This window comes from Anopheles merus, chromosome X (assembly GCF_017562075.2).
Source record: "Anopheles merus strain MAF chromosome X, AmerM5.1, whole genome shotgun sequence".
NCBI lineage: Eukaryota > Metazoa > Arthropoda > Insecta > Diptera > Culicidae > Anopheles > Anopheles merus.
In genome coordinates, this window is record NC_054081.1 from 24,451,778 (window position 1) to 24,473,770 (window position 21,993).

Consider the following 21,993-nt stretch of genomic DNA (forward strand, 5'->3'; position numbering starts at 1 on the left):
CCCGTCCGGCAAAATGAGTGTATTTTTTTAGTGATTTGAGTTACCTCCCCCGTTAGCAGTTACCGGCTTCCATCGGCTGCAACGGTGGTCCCAGCATCCAGGAGTGTTGTCGCTGCGGCCGGAGGACAACGGTTGCCGTTTCGATCAACAAACGCAACTTCCAGTGGTGTTGATGCTGTTGCAGCACGTCCGCCAAGAAGTGTGGTACACGCTAGAGGACAACGGTTGCCGTCGGCTGCAACGATGGTGACCGCATCCAGAGGTGTTGTCGCTGCCGCCGGAGGGCAACGGTTGCCGTCGGCTGCAACAGTGGGGACAGCATCTGGAGGTGCTGTAGCTGCTGTTCATGCTGGAGGACAACGGCTTCCGTCGGCTGCAACGGTGGAGACAGCATCCAGGAGTGTTGTCGCTGCCGCTGGAGGACAACGGTTGCCGTTGGCTTCAACGATAGTGACAGCATCCGGAGGTGTCGCTGCTGCAGCAAACCCGCCCGGAAGGGTTAAACGCACCGGAGGACAACGGTTGTCGTCGTCTGCAACAGTGATTGCAGCATCTGGAGGTGGTTTTGCTGCTGCGACACTCCCGCAAGGATATTCTGTCCATGCCGTAGGACAACGTTTGCCGTCATCTGCGTTGGCGAACACAACATCCAAAGGCGTTGTTGCTGCTGCAACACACCCACCAGGAAATGCTGTCCATGTTGGAGGACAACGGCTGCCGTCGGCTGCAACGGTGGTGGAGGAATGAGTTACACCCTCGCGCGAGCCCTCCCCCTCCCCACCCAAAACGCACGGTGCGCTTTGCAGTTGTCAATGTGTTTGTGTTCTTTCGAGCCATGCGTGGTATGCTTAGCAGTGTGCGTGACATTTCAACGCGGTGCCATAGTTGTTTATTTTTATTGACAGCGGTGAACATTCACAGTTCAATTTTCATGTCGTGAACAACAAGCAATTATGTCAGCGTTTTGTTCAAAGTTTTCTCTACGTCGCTTTTTTGAGATCTCTACAATTAAAAGAGTAAAAGTAAGTTAAACATATTTAGAGGGAAGTTAATGTGAAAAGTAAATAAAAACGTACCTATTTTGCTCTAGCAACATCATGTCTATGCCGACAAAGCAAGCGCGTCCGGAAGATCCAGATGATGTTGGTATGTTTTGCAGTGAAGAAGTTGTGCGAAAACCTACGTGCGTACAAGTGCTTCCAGTAGTTAGTACCGTGGAGAATCAGCTAACAACATCTTCTGCTGCATCATATACGTTGACATCTTCCGGCGGTAATGTTTCGGCAAATACGTTTCATACTGCCCCCAATGAACAGCCACCAATATCATCTGTTCCGTCGTCGGCGTTGAACGTTTCCGATGATGTTGCTGCTGCACTTGCACGTTTGTCAAGAAACGTTACTTGTGTTGCAATGCAGCAGCCAAATACATCTTCGACGATGATGCCAGCTGGTACAGTTGTTTGCCCCGGTAGACAGCAAATTCCATCATCTTCATTGGTGATGGCATCCTCTAGTCCGGATAGTGTTGTTGTGTCACGCCCGCCAGGATGTGTTGTGCATGCCGGAGCACAACGGTTGCCGTCGGCTGCAACGGTGGGGACAGCATCCAGTGGTGTTGTCGCTGCTGTTCATGCTGAAGGACAACGGCTTCCATCGGCTGCAACGGTGGTCCCAGCATCCAGGAGTGTTGTCGCTGCCGCCGGAGGACAACGGTTGCCGTTTCGATCAACAAACGCAACTTCCAGCGGTGTTGTTGTTGCTGCACGTCCGCCAGGAAGGGTTGTACACGCCAGAGAACAACGGTTGCCGTCGGCTGCAACGGTGGGTACAGCATCCAGTGGTGATGTCGCTGCTGTTCATGCTGAAGGACAACGGCTTCCATCGGCTGCAACGGTGGTCCCAGCATCCAGGAGTGTTGTCGCTGCGGCCGGAGGACAACGGTTGCCGTTTGATCAACAAACGCAACTTCCAGTGGTGTTGATGCTGTTGCAGCACGTCCGCCAAGAAGTGTGGTACACGCTAGAGGACAACGGTTGCCGTCGGCTGCAACGATGGTGACCGCATCCAGAGGTGTTGTCGCTGCCGCCGGAGGGCAACGGTTGCCGTCGGCTGCAACAGTGGGGACAGCATCTGGAGGTGCTGTAGCTGCTGTTCATGCTGGAGGACAACGGCTTCCGTCGGCTGCAACGGTGGAGACAGCATCCAGGAGTGTTGTCGCTGCCGCTGGAGGACAACGGTTGCCGTTGGCTTCAACGATAGTGACAGCATCCGGAGGTGTCGCTGCTGCAGCAAACCCGCCCGGAATGGCTAAATGCTCCGCAGGACAACGGTTATCGTCGTCTGCAACTGTTATTGCAGCATCCGGAGGTGGTTTTTCTGCTGCGACACGCCCGCAAGCAAGGATTGTCAGCGCAGATGTTCTCAAGCCAACATCAGCTGTATCAATGATGGAAGTTTCCAGCGATGATGCTTCTGCTGCAACACAGCCGCAAGAAGCAAGCCACCCGTCTTGCTGCTGTCCGCTTTGCCGAAAGCTGCTTATTAGACAGGATGATCGAAATGCACAAATACTTGCTCTGTTAGATGGACTTTCTTTAACAATAAATCCTATGAAAGGACTTCGAAGGAATGTAAATACATTTAATATTACTGTAGTGTCCGACGTGCAGCAGCTAGATGAGCTGGAAGCTAATTTGGAAAATAATGAATTCTTTTTTTTTTGTTATGTACAAAGAATCGATGCCGATATTACCAGTCAGGATGCATTCAATAGGTTACATGAGGCTTTGGATATCCTTTTCGATAGAACATTTTTCGCTTCTTGCAGTTGGAAAGGGTCATCTGAAAAAAAAATACCGTTTTGTAATTACCGGCATGTATTACGTTTGCTTAGGGCTGTCGGAAAAAATCACTTAGGGATAGAAGTCGATGACCTTTTTGTAGAAAAGTTTATGAAATCAAAGCTGGAGCATGCTACTCAACGCTTGAATTTGGAGGGTTCAGGAAATCGACTTGTCACAATAGAATTTTTTTAAGTTAGTTAATTTAGTTAATTAAGATAGTTAACCTGTATACATATGTTATGTATTCCTAAACGTCTATAAGCTGTCACATATGTACATATGAATATTTTTAAATTAACGTATAATTCAAACTTTAGTCTTATCAATATGAGCTTAAGTAGCGTTAGTATAAGATGTTCATATTGATACCAAAGTTTATTTGAATTCTAGTCGAAAAATTATGCACTGCACACTATCATTATAACATGTACATATTATTATAAGTAATGTTACTTTATGACATAGCTAATATGAACTATTATGATAAATATTATGAATTCTTGCCTTAACATATACAAATTTATATTAACTTTAAATGTGCAATCAAAATACTACCTAAATGCTTCATAACATGATACTAACATCTGTAAAATTAAGAGATTATGACGCGGTTGCTACGCTTTAAAAGTAATTTTGTGGCTGTAAGTTTCTAACATAAATACAAACATTTTGTTAGAAGAAAATGTCAGGAAGTATTTGAAAAATTATCTGTGATGTATCAGGAAGTAAATGCATTTCATTGGATTTTTATTTATTTTGTGTAAGTAAACCGTATACAAACAAATAAATTTATGCAACGGACTGTGATCTGCAATAATATAACAATAATACAAAGATTAGTTACATGTTATACCTAAATTAATATATATATATATATATATATATATATTATATATATATATATATATATATATATTATATATATATATATATATATATATATATATATATATATATATATATATATATATATATATATATATATATATATATATATATATATATATATATATATATATTCTATATATTCGCAGTTTCCTATAGCAACAGTTAAGGCTGCATACTAAATGTTCTGTCTCTTTCTTGTTTGTATGGACCTCTCATTCACTTGAAACCTCTGTAATTTGAAAACCCCTCTTACAATATTACAATATATTATACATATATACATATATACAATATATTAAACATATATACATATATATATATATATATATATATATATATATATATATATATATATATATATATTATATATATATATATATATATATATATATATATTAAATACTAAAAGTAAAACAATATTTTTATGTTATACAGAAAATTACATGTATTTCTTTAATTATTTACATAATTAAACGTTAATTATATTTATATAAGATCGATTTTTTACGTTTTATTCGGTTAACGTCCTGAGAAAGGGAACTAACACTAAGCAGTTATCAGTAGTTTTAATAGCTACTAATTTACACTTTATATCCCTGGGTAAAAATACCATTTCATCGGTACGAAGGTTACTTATATTTTCTTCATATATATCCTTCATAAAAGGTGAAATATAGTACGAGTGGGTTTCCGTTATATAATTGAATGCTCTCCCATTAATTATTATAGTTGAATCTTTTTGTTCTGCGCTACAATATTTAACTATGCAGTTATCATGAGTCAAAAACCAATTGGACTGAATACCAAGAGAAAGAGTTAATTGTCGATTAATGTGCAATGCTACTCCATTAGTTTTGGTTTTCAAAAATGGAAAAGAGGGATTTGCTGTACTTGATGACGCAATATGTGGGTTTTGCTCCGATATCCTATTTGCAGCCTGCACCAAAACCTTATGACCGTTTCGAAGACAGTTCTTGACATGCTGGAGCTTACTTTCAAAGGGATATGATGAAATGGTGTAAAGCGGGCCGAATCGGGTGTCTACATCATCATACACATGCAACAAGCTATGTATGTTGCTGGTGATGCAATGTTCGCCGTAGATAACACCATATTCTAAAACGAACTCTCTTAGCAAGCGTTTCGCCTCAAGCCAATCATTCTTATACACTTCGGATGATAACAATGTTACCGCACAGTAATACTTCATAAAATGGTCATACTGTACATCTGTTAATACATCCTTCAAAACGATAAAGCTCGCGTAATGCAGAAACATTTGGAACTCACTAGCTTCCCACAATCCAATGTCTTCAACAGAACGGAGTTTGCGATGAAACTCTAAAGGAAGTTCCACCTCCTTCAGCAAAGCATCAATCTTGCTTATTGTTTCTTCAGACCACTTGGCACCCCCTCCTAATTTGCCTGATTTCCATCCTTTCAGCATTGTTCTTGTTACGCCGTAGTCAAAGAGGTGCAAACGATCTGCTATAATAATCTGCTTTATGATGTCAAAGTTCTTAAGATCCATGAGAAGCGTTTTTTCCCGATGATGTGCTCCGTAATTTGATTGGACGAAATCTTCATGCGTTCTTGCTGGATGATCCATTCCCGGGAAACATGTAACTCGGTGTGCGCTGTGATATCTTCCTTGTACCGTACATTTTTGGCAACCATGTGTGTGGTTGAAGTAAACTGAACCTGTGAGAAAATTTAAAAATATGTATTAATACACCTCATAAGTAAATAAGTCGCAAAAGCCTATATAGGGACGTTTTTTTTCCGCGCAGAACGTTATGCCAATAGAAGAGAAAGCAAATGTATCATTAAATTTAAGAGAATTTTTCTAATTTACCTTTTATGAATGCTCGTGCTGGTGAGTCCGCGATGAAAGCTCTTACCTGTATTTCGATTGGCTTATTGGCTATTACAATGCCATTATCCATCAATCCATTTAGCTCGTCGACAAGCGGACGCAGATACTCCTCAACACTCTTTGGTTTCGATTCACCAAAAAACTTGCCCAGCATCAATACTGGAACTTCCGGCATTTCTTGAATGCTCATTAATATGGGCCAAAACTGTTTTCGAGTGCTCTTGTGCAGTGGAAGTCCATCAATCGAAAAGTTCAACGAAAATTTGCTGACTCTTGGTGGCACATCGCTGTAAAGATACAAAATACAGACAAAAAACATATAATATTAGTAAAAAGTAATCATCGTATTTAAGACTATTGCTTTCTTACCGAAAGTGATCCTTGAGACCTGATCGTACCCCAGGGAACCAAAATTCTCCCCCTGCTATAGGGTACATTTCTTTTCCACATTGCCTTGTCTTAAGCAACGTGCGCGCATCTTTCGGCAGCTGGTAGTCCGTTTTTTTTTACGTGAAATTTCTAATAGTCCATTTAGAGCTTGATGTGTTTGGTATGTTTTTAATGCCCAATTTCGAATAAGCTCATCAAATGGTTCCTCCTCGTGTTGAGACTCTTGTGTGCTGTGCATGGTTTCCTCGGCTTCATCGTAATCTTCGTTGACCTCTTGATATACTTCCGTATCGTCGAATGCATCGATAGTAACCCAATCTCTGACGTATTCTTCTTGCAATATGTATTCATCAAATGGACAAGGATGATTCTCTGCAATGAGTAGATAAAAAATAAGTATTATAATTGTGTTTAATTTGCATTGGTCACAAATTTTAATTTTTTTATTTTGCACTTACCACAATGCGGGTGTTCACTGAACTCTACATTTGACGTAGCTGTCTGAATTTTACTTGGCCCAGCTTCACTACTCTCTCCAAACAATTCAGCATCAAGCTTTTTATTATTGGCTTCTATGAATCTATACATGGATCTTGACTTCCGTTGGTCTTTGGCCGACATTGTTGTGATTGAGTGAAATTCACGGCACGTTGAATATTTAAAATATACACTTGTATTATTCTGCTCTTGTATTATAACAGTATTGCACAAAATGTATAACTGTACAGAGCACGCATAACAACACCGAGTGAAACGACTGCCCGAATCGTATTGACACAAGCAAAAATTGCGCGGGTTTTTATAAGACAGAAAAGAGGTAGGATTTTCTATTTTCTTATGTAACGGACTATTTAGTACCTTTATTTTAAGGTACTTATGTAACAGGATAAACACTAGCAGGTGTAATGTTTAGATATTTACCCATTGAATCCTTGTATGAACCAGGGTAATACTTTGATTTTTAGCAACACCATTATGCAGATACACAGGTAAAAAAAATTATTATTACATTTCTCTTGGGGAATGGCTATTTGATCAAAAGAACAAATTAACATAACAATCTGAACTCATTGGTTGAACTTCGATTCCATGCCAACTATTGAGTATGTGCTTTTTAGTTGGCACGTTTTTCCATACAAAAAAATGAAATTTTTCTCGGCAGGCCATGAGATTTTTGTGAAATTAAAAAAAAAACCGGTATTCTGATACAAACTATTGAATTCTGACTGTAGTTCAACGCTTATTCGTTGGCATGCTTTTTAATTGAACACTTGATACTTGGTTGACAGTTCAATTTAAAAGCATGCGTTTGTATGGAAAATAGGGTTTGTTAAATTTCAAATTATTTATTAAAAGTTAACCATATGACTGGTCCAGATCGAACTATTTTAATTTTTTTTTTCTTTTGACTCAACAATCGGTGTCGATCAAGGCCTGGCTGTACCACTTGTCGTGTTGGCTTTCAGTGACTTTTGGATAACCCCCCATAACGGTCTATTTGGGCTTGAACCCATGACGAGCATGCTGTTAAGTCGTACGAGTTGACGACTGTACCACGAGACAGGCTTAAATAATTAATTAATTAATCAAATTATTAATTTTAATTTAGACTGTAATAATCACGCTCATAATAAAATTTGATCGTTTATGTTATGTCATAATATAATTTATGCATGCATTGTATGGTGGTCTCGCTTGAATTCCTCCAGCCAGGCGGGCATTCATAACCGGGTTTCTAACAAAAGTGTTAACTGTCCTTTACTGCTCTCGTGGGTTCAGCTATACTTGACGATTAATTTTACGATACGATCCGGAGTCTCACGGAATCGATCCCGAACCATGGTTGCAGTAAGGGTTGCTAGATCACTTTAGGAATCAAATTCGACCTGTGGGTGCAGCGAGTTTGGGCCAACCCGAATAATCAGTAGGTACGTAAAAGTATAAGCATTTCCGACCCGGTGCTTGGGCCTACTTTACCTACTTGTACCTTTCGGGTCGACCCGAACGACTACTGGTCACTTACGGATGACTCTGACCCGGTAAGTTCGGATCGACCCGCTCATCACAAAGCCACGACGTACAAGCCAAGATGTACACGTGCGATCCCGGTTATTGCTACATCAAGGATTTCGTTTGGCGTTCGCAACCCCATAATCTGCATGTCCGGTATGCTAACCACGGCAGCGAAATTAACTAGCCGCATATTAAACTATATAAACATAAAACACATTATATGCACAACGATATGCCACGATTTTTATTATTTTACCGGTACACAAATGGATAGGCGGGGGAGGGAAATGGAATAACTCGGGTAAATAATAGTAAAAACACTTTTGTCACAAATCTAACATAATATTTGCATATGGCATAATTCTTTTACATTTGCAAAAAGAGCATATACCTCGATGCATGTTGTTGTTATTTACCTTTTTGTTGACTTTGTTAACATGATGTTTACCTCTTTGGCCGAGGTACAAACAGGCATAAATATCACTACAACACTTTGTTTTCCAACACTTTTCATATTTAAATGAACTGTGCACGTCGAAGTAACACTAAACACATTAATACACTTCACTATAACAAGTTTTTGTACACATTATCACGCAGAATCAAGGAGATTAAAAACATCAACATTCGAAACGTCAAACTTTGCCACTTTGTATGAAGTCAAATGTGGTAGTAAGAATGAGACAGACTGACCGGCAAAAATTGGGTGCAAATAAAAAACGAGTTCTCCAGCTGAAATAGCCGTCGACGCACGCACACAATCACACACGGCTTGTTCCAATACGCTGGGTTCGTGTTGTGTTAGTGACAAGCGCACTCAAAAAGCAAAGCGCGCTCTCACCGCAGCGCGTTTCTCCTTGCTTCCTCAAGCTTCCTCATACCCCTCGGCCTGAATCACTCAAAATTTGGGGTCTCATTGTTTGCGTGGTATCGTTGCGTTCGTTTCGTTGGGTGTGGTATCCAAACACCACCGGTATACTGTGTGCGTAGTGAGTGTATTACGATTATCGAGTGCGTGAGTGCCTTTGAGTTAACGTAGTGCGTGAGTGCGGAAGAAGCATTAGGGTGCGTATACACGTACCGTGCGCGGTTAGCGTCTTAGGGTGCGCACACACTCAAAGAACTAAATGCGCTGCGTATCTGGATTCGCCTGACGGAATGAACGGAAACGAATCGCTTCATCCTCGTCCGCTAGGGTCTGCCCTTAAGGACATTGGCGCCTTTTTTGGTCGTAGCAACAAGACGCCAAGATCGCCCCCGGATGATAATGTGCAGGATTCTGTATCACCGGCGGTGGATGTCGTTGAAGTTACGCCGGAAAAGCAGACTTCAGCCAGCATGGAGTGCCAGGAAACTTCGCATCCTATCAAGGAACTGGGTTTCGAGGTTAGTGCCAGCAAACTGCAAGAAGCCCTGGTGGTAGCAAGGGAGCTGCATACGTATACGAAGGATCGGAACAATATACATGCTCCGATCAAAAAGATATCAGTGAGCATCCTCTCGGCGTTATCGTGTATCGAACGGGAGCTGTTGACTATGAAGTTGCGAGCGGAGAGGGCTGAAAAGGCGCTTCGCGAGATCCAATCGGAACCTCCAGAAACACCTATGACTGGGAAGAGAAGTAGGAAAGTGAGAACGCCAGAGGAAGCAGAGGACGCTAAACGAGCAAAAAACGATGCTCCCTCTTGTAACCGTCCAGATGCAGAGTACAGCGAAGGGGGGAAAAACTCAGAGAACGGTGAGCTATGGAGCACGGTTGTCTGCAAAGGATATAGGAGATATTGCCATAGTCTCTGAGCCATACAGCGCTCAACAGACTCTAGTAGCTGGGTGGCAGATAAGACTGGGAACGCTGCAATATGGGTGACAGCCAGGTACACAATACAACGGGTAATATCAAACACCTTCGAGGGTTTCTGCATAGCTAAAGTAAATGGAGTGTTTTTCTGCAGCTGTTATGCTCCCCCAAGTTGGGAGCTAGAGAGGTTCCATGTTATGTTAGACAAACTCATAGCAGAGCTGGATGGGCATAGACCACTTGTAATTGCCGGTGATTTCAATGCCTGGGCTGTTGAATGGGGGAGCAAGCGAACTAATAGCAGAGGTGGTGCTGTTCTCGAAAGCTTCGCTCGGCTGGGAGTAACGCTGGGAAATACCGGCACAACCCCCACGTTCAACAGAAACCAGAGGACATCAATCGTTGATATTACGCTCTGCAGTCCCACCCTCTCGGAGAGATTAAACTGGCGAGTTAGTGATGCACTCACTCTCAGCGACCATAATGTTGTCAGATACGCCATCATCCAAGGGCATAGGCTAACATCATCATCAGCGCATGGGTCCCGAGTTGGTGGTAGAGGCTGGAAAACCGATGCGTAGCAGCACGGCGCAAAATGCAGCGAGAAAGATGCCCTTAAGTCAAACAGCAACTCAGGATCGTATACATTGCGGTTAGGTCAGAACTTAAAAGAGCGATTAAAGCCAATAAAAGGCAACACTTCCTATGCGACGAAATCGCTCGGAAGCCCTGGGGACTTGCCTTCAATACACTCATGAATAAGGTAAAGTCTTCGGAACCTGTAGAACAGTGTCCTGTAAAGCTGAAGAGCATTATTGAAACCCTGTTTCCAACACATGCACCACCGAACCTCAGTCCTACGATCAACACGCCAGAGACTGACCCTGTGCCTATAACGAGACAGGAGATTATTAACCTGGCTAATCGTTTAAAATGTGGCAAAGCTCCTGGGATAGATGGCATCCCCAATATGGCGATCAAGGCTGCTATGTTGGCATACCCTGATGTGTTCAAAAACGTGCTAATGAACACTATGACTACCGGCCAGTTTCCGTCAGTGGAAAAGACAGAAATTAGTCTTGATACCGAAGTCAGGTAAGCCGCCTGGCCACCCGTCAGCATTGAGGCCCTTGGGGCTTGTGGATAACCTGGCCAAAGTGCAAGAGATTGTGATTTTGGACCGCCTTACAAAATACACTGAGGGACTACATGGTCTGTCTGATCGTCAATTTGGCTTCTAGAAAAAACGATCTACAGTGGATGCGATACTGGCGGTGCTGGAAAAAGGTAATGCGGCGTTTCAACGGAAGAGCTCCACAAGCTCGATACTGTGCGCTCATCACCATCGACGTGAAGAATGCTTTCAACAGTGCTAGTTGGGAGGCAATCGCGGCAGCGGTATAGCGCATGAAGATTCCCCCACACTTGTGCAGACTGTTAAGGAATTATCTTGACAGTCGCGTGTTGCAGTATGATACGGCGGAAGGAGTGAAAACCAATGCCATCACTGCAGGCGTACCCCAGGGTTCAGTGCTTGGTCCCACCCTGTGGAACGTCATGTATGATGGAGTACTGACCCTTGCCCTCCCTCCTGGTGTCGAAATCACTGGTTTTGCAGACGACATCGCTATCACTGTCTCAGCCGTGTTGATTGAGGAGGTAGAGATGCTTGCCACCAACGCTGTCGGTCGGATTGACCGGTGGATGCGGGATGCAAAGCTAGAGATTGCGCATGCGAAGACTGAGTTCATCGTCATCAGAAGTCACAAGGTGCACCAAAAAGCATCGATAATGGCAGGAACTGTACAAGTCGCGTCTACCAGATCGCTGAAGTATCTTGAGGTAGTCATTGATGACCGACTGATATTTAAGAGCCACCTCGTGGAAGCCTGCAAGAAGGCCATGAAAGCAATAAATGCACTAGCAGCATTCACTCCAAACATTGGCGGACCGAGTAGCAGCATTAGGCGCCTTCATGCTAACTGCGCCATCTCGGTGTTGAGGTACGGAGCGCCGGTTTGGGCGCACATGCTAAAGAAGAAGCAGCACCAGAACACCGTGAATAAGGTGCACAGGAAGTTGGCCATGCGTGTTACTAGCGCGTACCGTACCATTTCGTACGAAGCGGTATGCGTTATTGCGAGCATGATGCCTCTTTGCATCACCCTCGAGGAGGACTCGAAGAACTTCCGGAAATCGCGTGCGGGGGAATCTTTCACCGAGGCTGCCAAGAAAGCCTCAAGGCAAGCATCGATGCGGCAATGGCAGAACGAGTGGAGTAGCTCGTCGAACGGAAGATGGACCTACTTGCTGATCCCCGACGTTGCAGCATGGCTAGACAGGAAACATGGTGATGTGGACTACTGTGTCACCCAGGTTCTTTCCGGCCACGGCTGTTTTAGAAGCTATCTACACAGGTTCAATCGCGCCTCTTCATCTCGGTGCCCTGCGTGCAAGGATGAAGATGAGACGGTGGACCACGTTATGTTCCACTGCCCCCGATTCGCTGAGGAACGCCTGCAGTTGAACGAGAGTTGCAGAGTAGAGGTGGGCCGTTCTAACCTGGTACAAGTCATGCTGCAGCACACCGACTCATGGGACGCAGTGGCAACAACAATGTGTCCGATCCTGACCACGCTGCACCAAAAATGGAAGCAAGACCAGCAGCTCGGCGATATTTAAATTAGTCGTGAGTGTATGTGTTAGTGAACACGTGAGTGCGCGGCGGAAAAAGTGTCGTTTAGTGCCTGATGTTTCGCGTCGTCGTCATGACCGTTTTGTGTTCGCGTGATAACTGTCAAATCTGTCTCGCGAACTTTGGCTCATCGTGCAGTAGCGAGGATGAAATGCTAATGCATAAGCCCTTCCCCAAGAAGCATACCGTAAGGTGAACCCATGGCGAAGGGTATATGGCTCAAGGAGGGGGTTTACTGGGTAAGAATCCCATGTCAACACCCGTGCGACAACGGGAGTCTTTCGAAGATTCCTCCTCCTTGTAAAACAAAAAAAACTCACACACACACACGCACACAAACACAAGTAACGTGGTAAACAAGTGCACAGTGCGATGAAAAAAAGGCCCCATCTTATTGTCCGATACTGTACCATTCCGACTCGTGGGAGCAGCGATTTGGAATGGAATCGCACCTCCCAAATGATCCGGATCTATACGACCCGTTAGGTTGACCCGCATCCAGTGGCGTATTAGGATGAGTGGAGGCCCAAAGCGACCGAGAAGTTGTATGAGGAATCCTAAACCAGGATGGATTGCGAAGCACTTTTACTTCCGAGTGAGGGGATGGGTTTCTCTCCTCGGGGCCCCACGTGACCGCTTAGTTTGCGTACTGGTTGAACCGCCCCTGCCCGCACCTTACTATTGTTTGCCTTAAGCACGGCAAATACAGTTTACATTTCACATTTAGTTTACATCCTAAACTATGCTAGCCTTATTGAACAGCAACACGAACAAAAAGGAACGAAGGGGGAAAGGAGTACGGAAAATGGGAAACAAGAGCGAAAGCAGGAGCGGGAAGGGTGATAGTCGAAGAGGTGAGATGAAAAGATGAAGGCGTGGGTTACGTGCAGCAGCGCGCATTGTTCCGGAGCGACGATAGGTTCTAAGGGGGGACGAGAGCGAAGTGAGCTAAAGAGAGCATACAGGAACGGGAATGACATACCGGAAGGGAGCAACATGCATTTTTTGTAGGTCGATGTTCTTCCTTCCTTCCTTTGACAGAAATTTCTTCCACACATTGGAAAGAAATTTCTGTCAAAAATGAAATCGAAAGTATGGTTCACATCAATCTTATGGGCGAAGGATCGTAGAAAGTTTCTTTATTGTAGACAAACAGAGTCCGAACTGTCATGTGTAGGCATTAAACTTCAAATGAAACATATGTACATACCTTTGCATTTATACAAATGTCAAAAAAGATGTGAACTGTCAAAAAATAAATAAAGAAGTCAATTCACGCTGAACTGTTAACGGAAAAATACGTGAATCTGTGTCTGCTGTCCATACGTCCTTATGTCCCTAAGTCCAGCTCGCCTCCTACATTATCTTTATCTTATTTGATACAACCACCATTGCTTTTCTACCTGGCTCCACTACCTGTTTTTCTTCTTCTTTGCGTAACACCCTGCGCGGTCATGCCTGTCTACATCGGCAGCCGGATAGTTTGCCCTTGGTACGCGAGACGGTCCTTACAAGAATTGAACCGAAGACGAGCATGTTGTTAATTCGAGCGAGTTGACGTTACCTGTTACTAATTAGTTTACCGGGATAGCAGGATAGCCAGTCCTGGGCCACTAGGACCATACGGGGCTTGAACCTAGAACGGGTATGTTGTTGTGTTGTGTTCGGATAGCACGACATCAAGGGGCAGCCAAAACCAGCCAAGCCATCCATAGAATGCGGAGACGCGTGGAGTAGCTTGGCGCGTGGCTCCGGCCGCACCACCGGCAATTGAGGCTCCCGGGGGGGCGGTCGCCACAGCCAATCCCCGAGCGCAGCCGCAGCGCTATCGACAATGCATGCAGCATAAACGTCACTTACGCATGCTACGTCAATGGCGAGTGCAGCGACGGGCTAAAACACAACTATCTATGCCACCCTGCAGACAGCGATATGGCCGCGCAGCACCACCCGCAACCATGATGCGTCTCCAAAAAAAGCGAGAGAAGGAGCAAGCTAGCCAACGCGAGCGAGCGATGCGTGCGCCAGCCTAGCCGAGGCGGGCCCTGCTCGCTTACAGCATGGAGTGAGAGGCAGGGGAGACGTGCCTTTCTTTCTTCCTGAGAGGAGCCCCCGTTAATCAGGAAGAAGACGGTACAACATGGTGGTTAAATCCCTACCTACATTCCCTATTGTGTGGGAAGGAAGGTGAAGGGGAGGGGCGGGGGAATTAAAGGAATTGCACTTTGTTGAATAAAACGATAAAAAAAATTTATCGAAAAATGCGTTCAAAGACATCGTCCCTCATTTGAATATTTGACAATTTTAAGCATTGGTTGGCTTCCCATGATATGCTGGGTGTGTTAGTGCATTGATGATCGTCCTTTGATTGATTATTATTATTATTATTTTTCACAAGTGCAACTAACTGCACTAACAAACAATATAAAACCCGTGCGCGGCATGCATCCAATCGATCCGGTAAATAGTTCCAACGGTAAATCTATTCATACATCCACACGACAACTTGCATGCTGATCAAATCCAGATTCCAGGTGGGAATGAAAGAGGTGGGGAAGCGACGTCACTCAAAGCGAATATGTGGGTATCTAGGTGAACGGATAAAGAAGACAGCAAACAAGCGATATCACTCCCGCTACCATGTGAAAATAGCTGGCTGAATCGTACGGTACCCACAGGGAAAGAGTAAGGGGGAGAAAGAGTATCGACTTTTAGAACCATTTTTTTAAGGCCATTGTTCAGACAAAAACCATGAGCGAAATACTCCTGAAAATCTGCCATAATTGTGGCTTTTTCGGCTTACAAAATTCGCTTCGTCCCAAGTAGCAGAGCCGAAGTTTTTCAGAGATTTTTCTGTGTGCCAAAGCGAGATGCCCTGTCTTCTCTCTCTAGATTTTGGACAGCGAACCGCCGCGCGTGTAGAGGTGTGTGCGTGTGACGAAAAATGATGGATGAAAAACGCGAGGAGCGGGGTCTGAAGTCTTTTGTTGGTCACACACACATGCATCTACCGTTGGATTGCGTTGAACCGAGTCTACCCATCTCTCTCGTTCTACCATGATTGTTCTGCTATCGCACTCATTCGGGTGTTAGGCATTCTCAGTCTGTCCAGAACTTTCGTTGTGGAAGGATGTGCGGGAGTGATGTGCGATTTCTTGTGTCCCCTACTTTCCATGTTTACGTTTTGCGCAGTGTTGCTTCTTATTCCATTGTGGAATGTTTTATCCTAGTTAACTTGTTGAGGTAAGTTTCTTGGTCTCATATGTGCTCCAATGTACTAATTCAACTAATGCTTATCGGCTTCAAAGTTACAGGTGCATGCGCCATTCATCAACGCCTACCTGTTGGCATCATCAACAATCTTCAAAGTTTTGACGGAAAGAAATTGTTTTCCAGTTTTAAAATATTAAGGTAAGTGTTGCTCTCATCATATACGCAAAACTATCCAAAGTAATACGTACTACATACATTAATTATTGGTTCATTTTTATTGACAGCGTTCAGCACAACTCAGCCACAAAACAACGCACTGGATTACGCTTAGAACCTGTCAAAACGCGCGCAGCCCCCGGGCGCGGTAGGAGAAAGGAAAAACGAGAGGAGGAGAAACTAAAGCCAGCGCTCAGCTCTGATGGTACCCCGGACGCGGTAAGGAGAAAAAAGATCGAGAGGAGGAAGAACGGTAAATTTGGAAGGGGGAGACCGTTCTGCCGTCTACAAAGTGTGAGTATGCCAAAGCACGTGTTGGAACGGAGAGAAAATGTGTGGAATAAACTGCATGCGAATGTGTGCATACACCAAATGTAAACATGTGTGCCACATCATTTCTATGAGCAATCCGAAAAGGGGGTGGAGCAAACACATTGGTATGCATGAGGTGCAGAAAAAATCAGAGCGTGATAGTATGTGTGAACGCGATCGTTCGGGTGGAAGGTGTCTATGTGTGCGTGAAACCACATTTCCACTTCTACTGCAAGTGGGTACGTAAGTGGGTACATATGTGTACGAGACGATCCCATACAAAACTTCGGCTTTTTGCGGACTGGGACATTTTGCTTTATGCGCGCGACTAAGTGAGCCTTGATGAGCGCGATGGCTCCCATACAAAGGCCTTCGGCTTTGCTAGCTGGGGTGTGTACGTCGTGTCAAAATCTAGAGAGAGAAGACAGGGCATCTCGCTTTGGCACACAGAAAAATCTCTGAAAAACTTCGGCTCTGCTACTTGGGGTGCGCGAAAGCGAAAAAACCCGAAAGCGCTTCGTGTGGCCCTCTCTCGTGTTTCTAGTTTTACAGGGTTTTACAAGTCAGAATCGAATGTCAGCAAAACAATTTCAGAAGCACAAGAATCAGTTTAGCTGTCAAAAGTTGTTGTTTCACCGCACCGATGCTATTTTTCACAAGCGCAATTTGATTTTTAAATCGCTCAAGTTGTTTTTTTAGAGGCCATTCGCATCGTTTTGCAAATTCAAACATGTATTTAGAGATTATATAATTAAGATCAATGCTGTTATGCGTTTAAGCATTATATTTATGAAATATTACGTATTTATGGTAAAAATTGCGATTTTATGTGCAAAAGGCTACATAAACATTGTACATGTTTACATACGCAAGTGCTCGTAGCTTTTTGCACAGAAAATATTATTTTTTACAATAAATACGTAAAATTTCAAAAATATAACGCTATAAACGCACTAAATAAATGATTTGTATACAAATAATATCAAAATACGTGATTTAATTTGCAAAACGATGCGAAAGGCCTGTTGTCGGCGGAACTCGGGCCAGGCCACGCGAAGGAAAGGCCTTCAGTGTCCTGAGATCCAACCGAAAACAAATTTATATAAAGATGGGTTTCTGCCCGAAAGGAGTTACCAAAATAAATTGTACATTAAACCTTCGGCTAGTGTTCGCGGTTCATGGGAACCTATGCTTCGAAAGTGGCACAATTCATTCAATAACTTTTCGGATGGGGGCAGAGGGACCCGGATGAGACCTAAAGAAAAACCTAGGAAAGGCCAAGACGTTCAAAGAAAATCGAGACGTTTTCCGTTCAGTTTCTAAATTAGATCTGACGTTTATTTGACAAAATTGGTTCTTATATACTAACATTTCTGATGGTGTTGAAACGTGTCCGTACACGTTTTTAATTGTATTGGTGCCAGTGTGCAAGTGTACCTTTTCGGCAATGCAACGGTTTGTTTATGATTATTATGTTGTCATATGCCGCTATCTTTACGCTTCAGTTTCTCGCATTCTAAATTAGTCCTAAGAACACTTGAAATTTTATTACGTCTTCGTTTGGGTCGACAACTGAAATATACATGCACATATGCATGTTTTCGTTCTTCATGCATTTTTTTTCTCCGGTCGTTCTTCATGCATTTCTGTCCTACTACGGGGTGCACCAGATCTAAAATATTTTTATTACCCTACGCGTTGGTCGAGTGGCTTATGCTTATCGATGAACTCAAGAAACGGGCCGTTCCCAAAATGTATGTTTATTTAGGCCAGCGATCTCGTTCTCATACGATAAGTTACAATAGCTTCGAATTTCTATCCAAACTTAGCCGTTGCAAATGAAATATTCGTTAAACTTTGAATCGTACCAACCTACCCGTTGCTGCCACAACAAGGCCTCTAAAAAACCAACTTGAGTGATTTAAAAATCAAATTGCGCTATTGAAAATAGCATCGATGCGGTGAAACAACAACTTTTGACAGCTAAAATGCATCTTGAGCTTCTGAAATTGTTTTGCTGACATTCTATTCTGACTTGTAAAACCCTGTATTCTCTCTCGCATGTCATCACTCTCTCCCAGTTTTTCGGATTGAAATGAGAATTCACTCTCTTGATTTGGTTGCGGCAGTCTAGCTGCTTCACATTCTTTATTCTCTTCTTTTTGCAGTTCCCACAAGAGGATTCACACATGTGTTCTCACATACTTACATACACACACACGGTGGTTGGAAGCCTGGCGCGGCTGTTTTCAATTCTGTCTTTTCTTCTTTCTTCTTCACACCGCGCTGGAGCCCGTGGTGGTGCGCGTGTTCAGCCTGCTTGGTTCAGGAAAGATGTCACCAGATTTGACGCGCCTCGACCGCGGTGTTGTATGAAGCCTGTTGATGAAAGTACACAATTAATAGACACACTTTGTTAAAAAAATTACACTTGATTTAAAGATGTGACAAATTTACCTTTGTGCTCGAGGATCAATTGAACCTTGAACGCCTGTGCACACAGTGTCGCAATTTGAAGAGGTTTGGAGAACAGCTAGTGGTAGCAGCACACATCTGAAACATGTAAAGTGCAATGTTTTAATTAGAATAAATGTCACATAACACTAGACACTTAGAAAAGGACACTTACCGAAACAATTAGATGATAACAATTTGTCCTCCGATAAAGCAGAAAGAACACCGCGGATGGCACAGTATGGAAAGTGTTTCACGCAGGAAAAATAGTTCACGCAGCACACAAACACACACTCTCACGTCCACGGTTCAGAGCACACTGAAGTCGCTCTTTGGCTTGGATGGAAAAGAGCAAACACCCTGATGAGTACGATGGAAGAAAATGACGTGTGTTCAGCAGGGATGGGTAGGATCAAACACACGAAGTGTGCAGGAGAATTCTCTTCGTGTGGCAAGAGAGAATTGACTAACACCCTGATGAGTGAGAACGCAACAAACGTTGTGGAATGTAGAAACGGGATAGGAATAGTAAGCGAAGGCAGTTTGTGGACATGAGGGGGTTGAAACTGGGACAAAAAAGCTTCGGTTGCTACTTGGGACGATGTCAAAAATATTTGAAATTGTCGGATGGGTACTGCATGTTTAAATAGTGGTGTGCGTGATGACGAAACGATCGATGACCCGTCGAACAATTTCTAGCGCTGCACGAAAGTAGTGATGGGACAATCGGGAAAACAGTACCCACCGGTCACCAGCACTCAGAGATCCGCTGAGATTGAAGCTGACTTTGAAGCTGAGTTGGCGAAATGTCTCAGCACCCGAAATAACCCGAAGCCCAAGCAAAACCGATCGAGAAAGGGGGGGGGGGTTGTTCGGGTTGCCCAACACACTCTCTCGTTCCGCAAACGTTGTATAGAGAGCTCGCTCTATCACCGTAGCAATAGACGATGCGCAATCTCAGATTGCGCATATATTTATCTGTCAAACGGGTCGGTTTGATATATTTATCTGTCAAAAAAAAATTATATATCTCGGACATATAATCTTGAAAATTTATGCGCAATCTTGGCGCAATCTGAAATTGTATGGAAATGACGTTTATAGCTCAGAGTTGGCTACGCGAAATGACATATATTTTGATAAAACAAATATATGCGCAATCTGAGATTGCGCATCGTGTATTAATACGGTCAGGTTGGCAGAACGAGAAAGCGTGTTGGTTTTGTCCCCTAGGTATTCTCTCAATCTGTGTTTAAGAGAGCAGATCACAAAAAATTCTCTCAATAAGAATTTTTGGTGATCTCGCGCTCTTTCGATCTTACCGTCCAAATAGACATAGAGCGACAACGTCGCGCGCGACGAAAAATAGCTCAAAATTTCACTCAGTGTAGCTCATTTGACTCAGTCAACCAACTTGTTTTTTATCTGAAAACATACAAAAATAGGTTAAAATGTGTTCAAATCTATTTTGTTGCGTTTGGCATTAATCTGGCTTGTAAACAAAGTAGATAATTCGATTATTTCGTGTTGTGTCTTTGGCTTGCATCAGGTACTTTATTAAAAACACTGATATAACAGTACACATAATAAATATTAATTCACAAGCACAATACACACTAAAATATTCGGCCGCGCGCCAGCCGTACCGTGCCCTGCCGGGAGCCCTGCTCAACCGACTGCTCGCAACACTTGCTTGTCCGAGCGCACCACACACACTAAGCGGCCCGCGCTTAGTGTGCGTACGATAGTGTGCGTGACACACTGTCGTCCCCTGGACATTGTCCAGTGGTAGCACAACTACCACGGCATGTCCAGGGGTCGGCACGGCTGCCCACAACATCTCCCCCTTTTACTTATCCGGAGGGGGTCGAACCGACACGCGCATATTCCATTGCGGGAATATCGGTGTGGTGACACCCTCCGGCCATAGATCCTTGTCCTGGGGCATTTTTGCGCAAATGCTGTTCCTAAGCTGCGACCCCGCTACCCGGCTACCGCAACGCTGCTACGATGTTGCAGGATATCTCCCCGACGGCGACCTTAATGTCCCGCTAGCCTCATGTGGCAGGAGAGCATTACCAAGCAACTCGTTCCGCACGCTGCTACGCTGCTGCTGGCGATCTCTCCGGCGGCGACCGGTTTGTCCCGCAAGCCTCATCCGGCTGAAGAGCATATCCCAGCAGCCCGTTATGGCATCCTGTAGCGGTGGTACAATTGCTGCAGCAAGGACGGCACACATTTCGCCTTTCTCGTCGGGAGCAACACGTCGGTGCTGCAACTGGGGACGGAATGCGACCTCCCCCTCTCTCCGACGAATACAATGGCACCAGCGGGGCGGCATGGGACAACGCCCCCCTCTCCGTTGACACTCCAGCTGCAGCGGGGCGGCATGGAACCTCGCCCCCTCTCCGTCGACACAACGGCAGCAGCGGGGCGGCATGGGACCTCGCCCCCTCTCCGTTGACACTACTGCAGCGGGGCGGCATGGAACCTCGCCCTCCTCTCCGTCAAACACGACGGCTGCAGCGGGGCGGCATGGGACCTCGCCCCCTCTCCGTCGACACTACGGCAGCATCGTGGCGGAATGAAACATCGCCCTCCTCTGCGTCAAACACAACGGCAGCAGCGGGGCGGCATGAGACATCGCCCCCCCTCTCCGTTGACACTACTGCAGCGGGGCGGCATGGAACCTCGCCCTCCTCTCCGTCAAACACGACGGCTGCAGCGGGGCGGCATGAAACCTCGCCCCTTTCCGTTGACACTGTTGCTGCAGCGGGGCGGCATGGGACCTCGCCCCCTCTCACTGGTCTACGACGGCTGCAGCGGGGCATGGCATCTCGCCCCCTCTCCGTCGAACACAGCGGCAGCAACTCAGTGACCTCTCGCGTCACCAATGATGGCCCGGCAGCTAGGCAGAAAGACAATTTGCCTCTTACACTGCCGGCGCTCCTTGGGCTGCAGCCCGACGACACCTAGCGTCGCCGCAGATGGCCCGGCAATCAGGCTTCGACCTTTCCATTGCCGGCGCTCCCTGGGCCTGCAGCCCGGCGAATAAAACATCGCCGAGTGTGTGTGTGCGGCTGTCCCTTCTGTCCCCATCGCGGGACGACAGCCGGGGCCACGGTCTTAACGGCGGCGGCGGCAGCGGTCCTCGTCCAACGGCGTCCCACTGTCGCGGGGACCCGTGCCATCGCGATGGCGCCGGCTCCAACCGACGCGCTCGATCGCGATGGCGACCGCGGGTTCTTCTAGGGATCCTCCTTACGCAAGAGGATCCCATCCTCGTCGCCACT

The 21,993-nt window shown here is 45.0% G+C and overlaps 2 protein-coding genes and 1 long non-coding RNA gene across 5 annotated transcripts in view; 2 read left to right on the top strand and 1 right to left on the bottom strand.

The window, feature by feature from the left end:
* Positions 1-21,993, top strand: part of LOC121596139 (glutamate receptor ionotropic, NMDA 2B) — a 253,362-nt gene that overhangs the window by 29,502 nt on the left and 201,867 nt on the right. The window lies entirely within an intron of this gene.
* Positions 951-2,997, top strand: LOC121596183 (mucin-5AC-like). Its single transcript, XM_041920900.1, has 2 exons — positions 951-1,022; positions 1,091-2,997. Exon 2 carries the CDS (start codon positions 1,098-1,100, stop codon positions 2,058-2,060), a length of 963 nt encoding a protein of 320 aa, XP_041776834.1. The 5' UTR covers positions 951-1,022; positions 1,091-1,097; the 3' UTR covers positions 2,061-2,997.
* On the bottom strand, positions 18,570-19,297 carry LOC121596226. The gene is made up of 3 exons (XR_006005264.1): positions 18,876-19,297; positions 18,704-18,799; positions 18,570-18,625 (listed from the first exon to the last, which is right to left on the bottom strand). It is a non-coding gene; the product is annotated as an uncharacterized LOC121596226 (long non-coding RNA).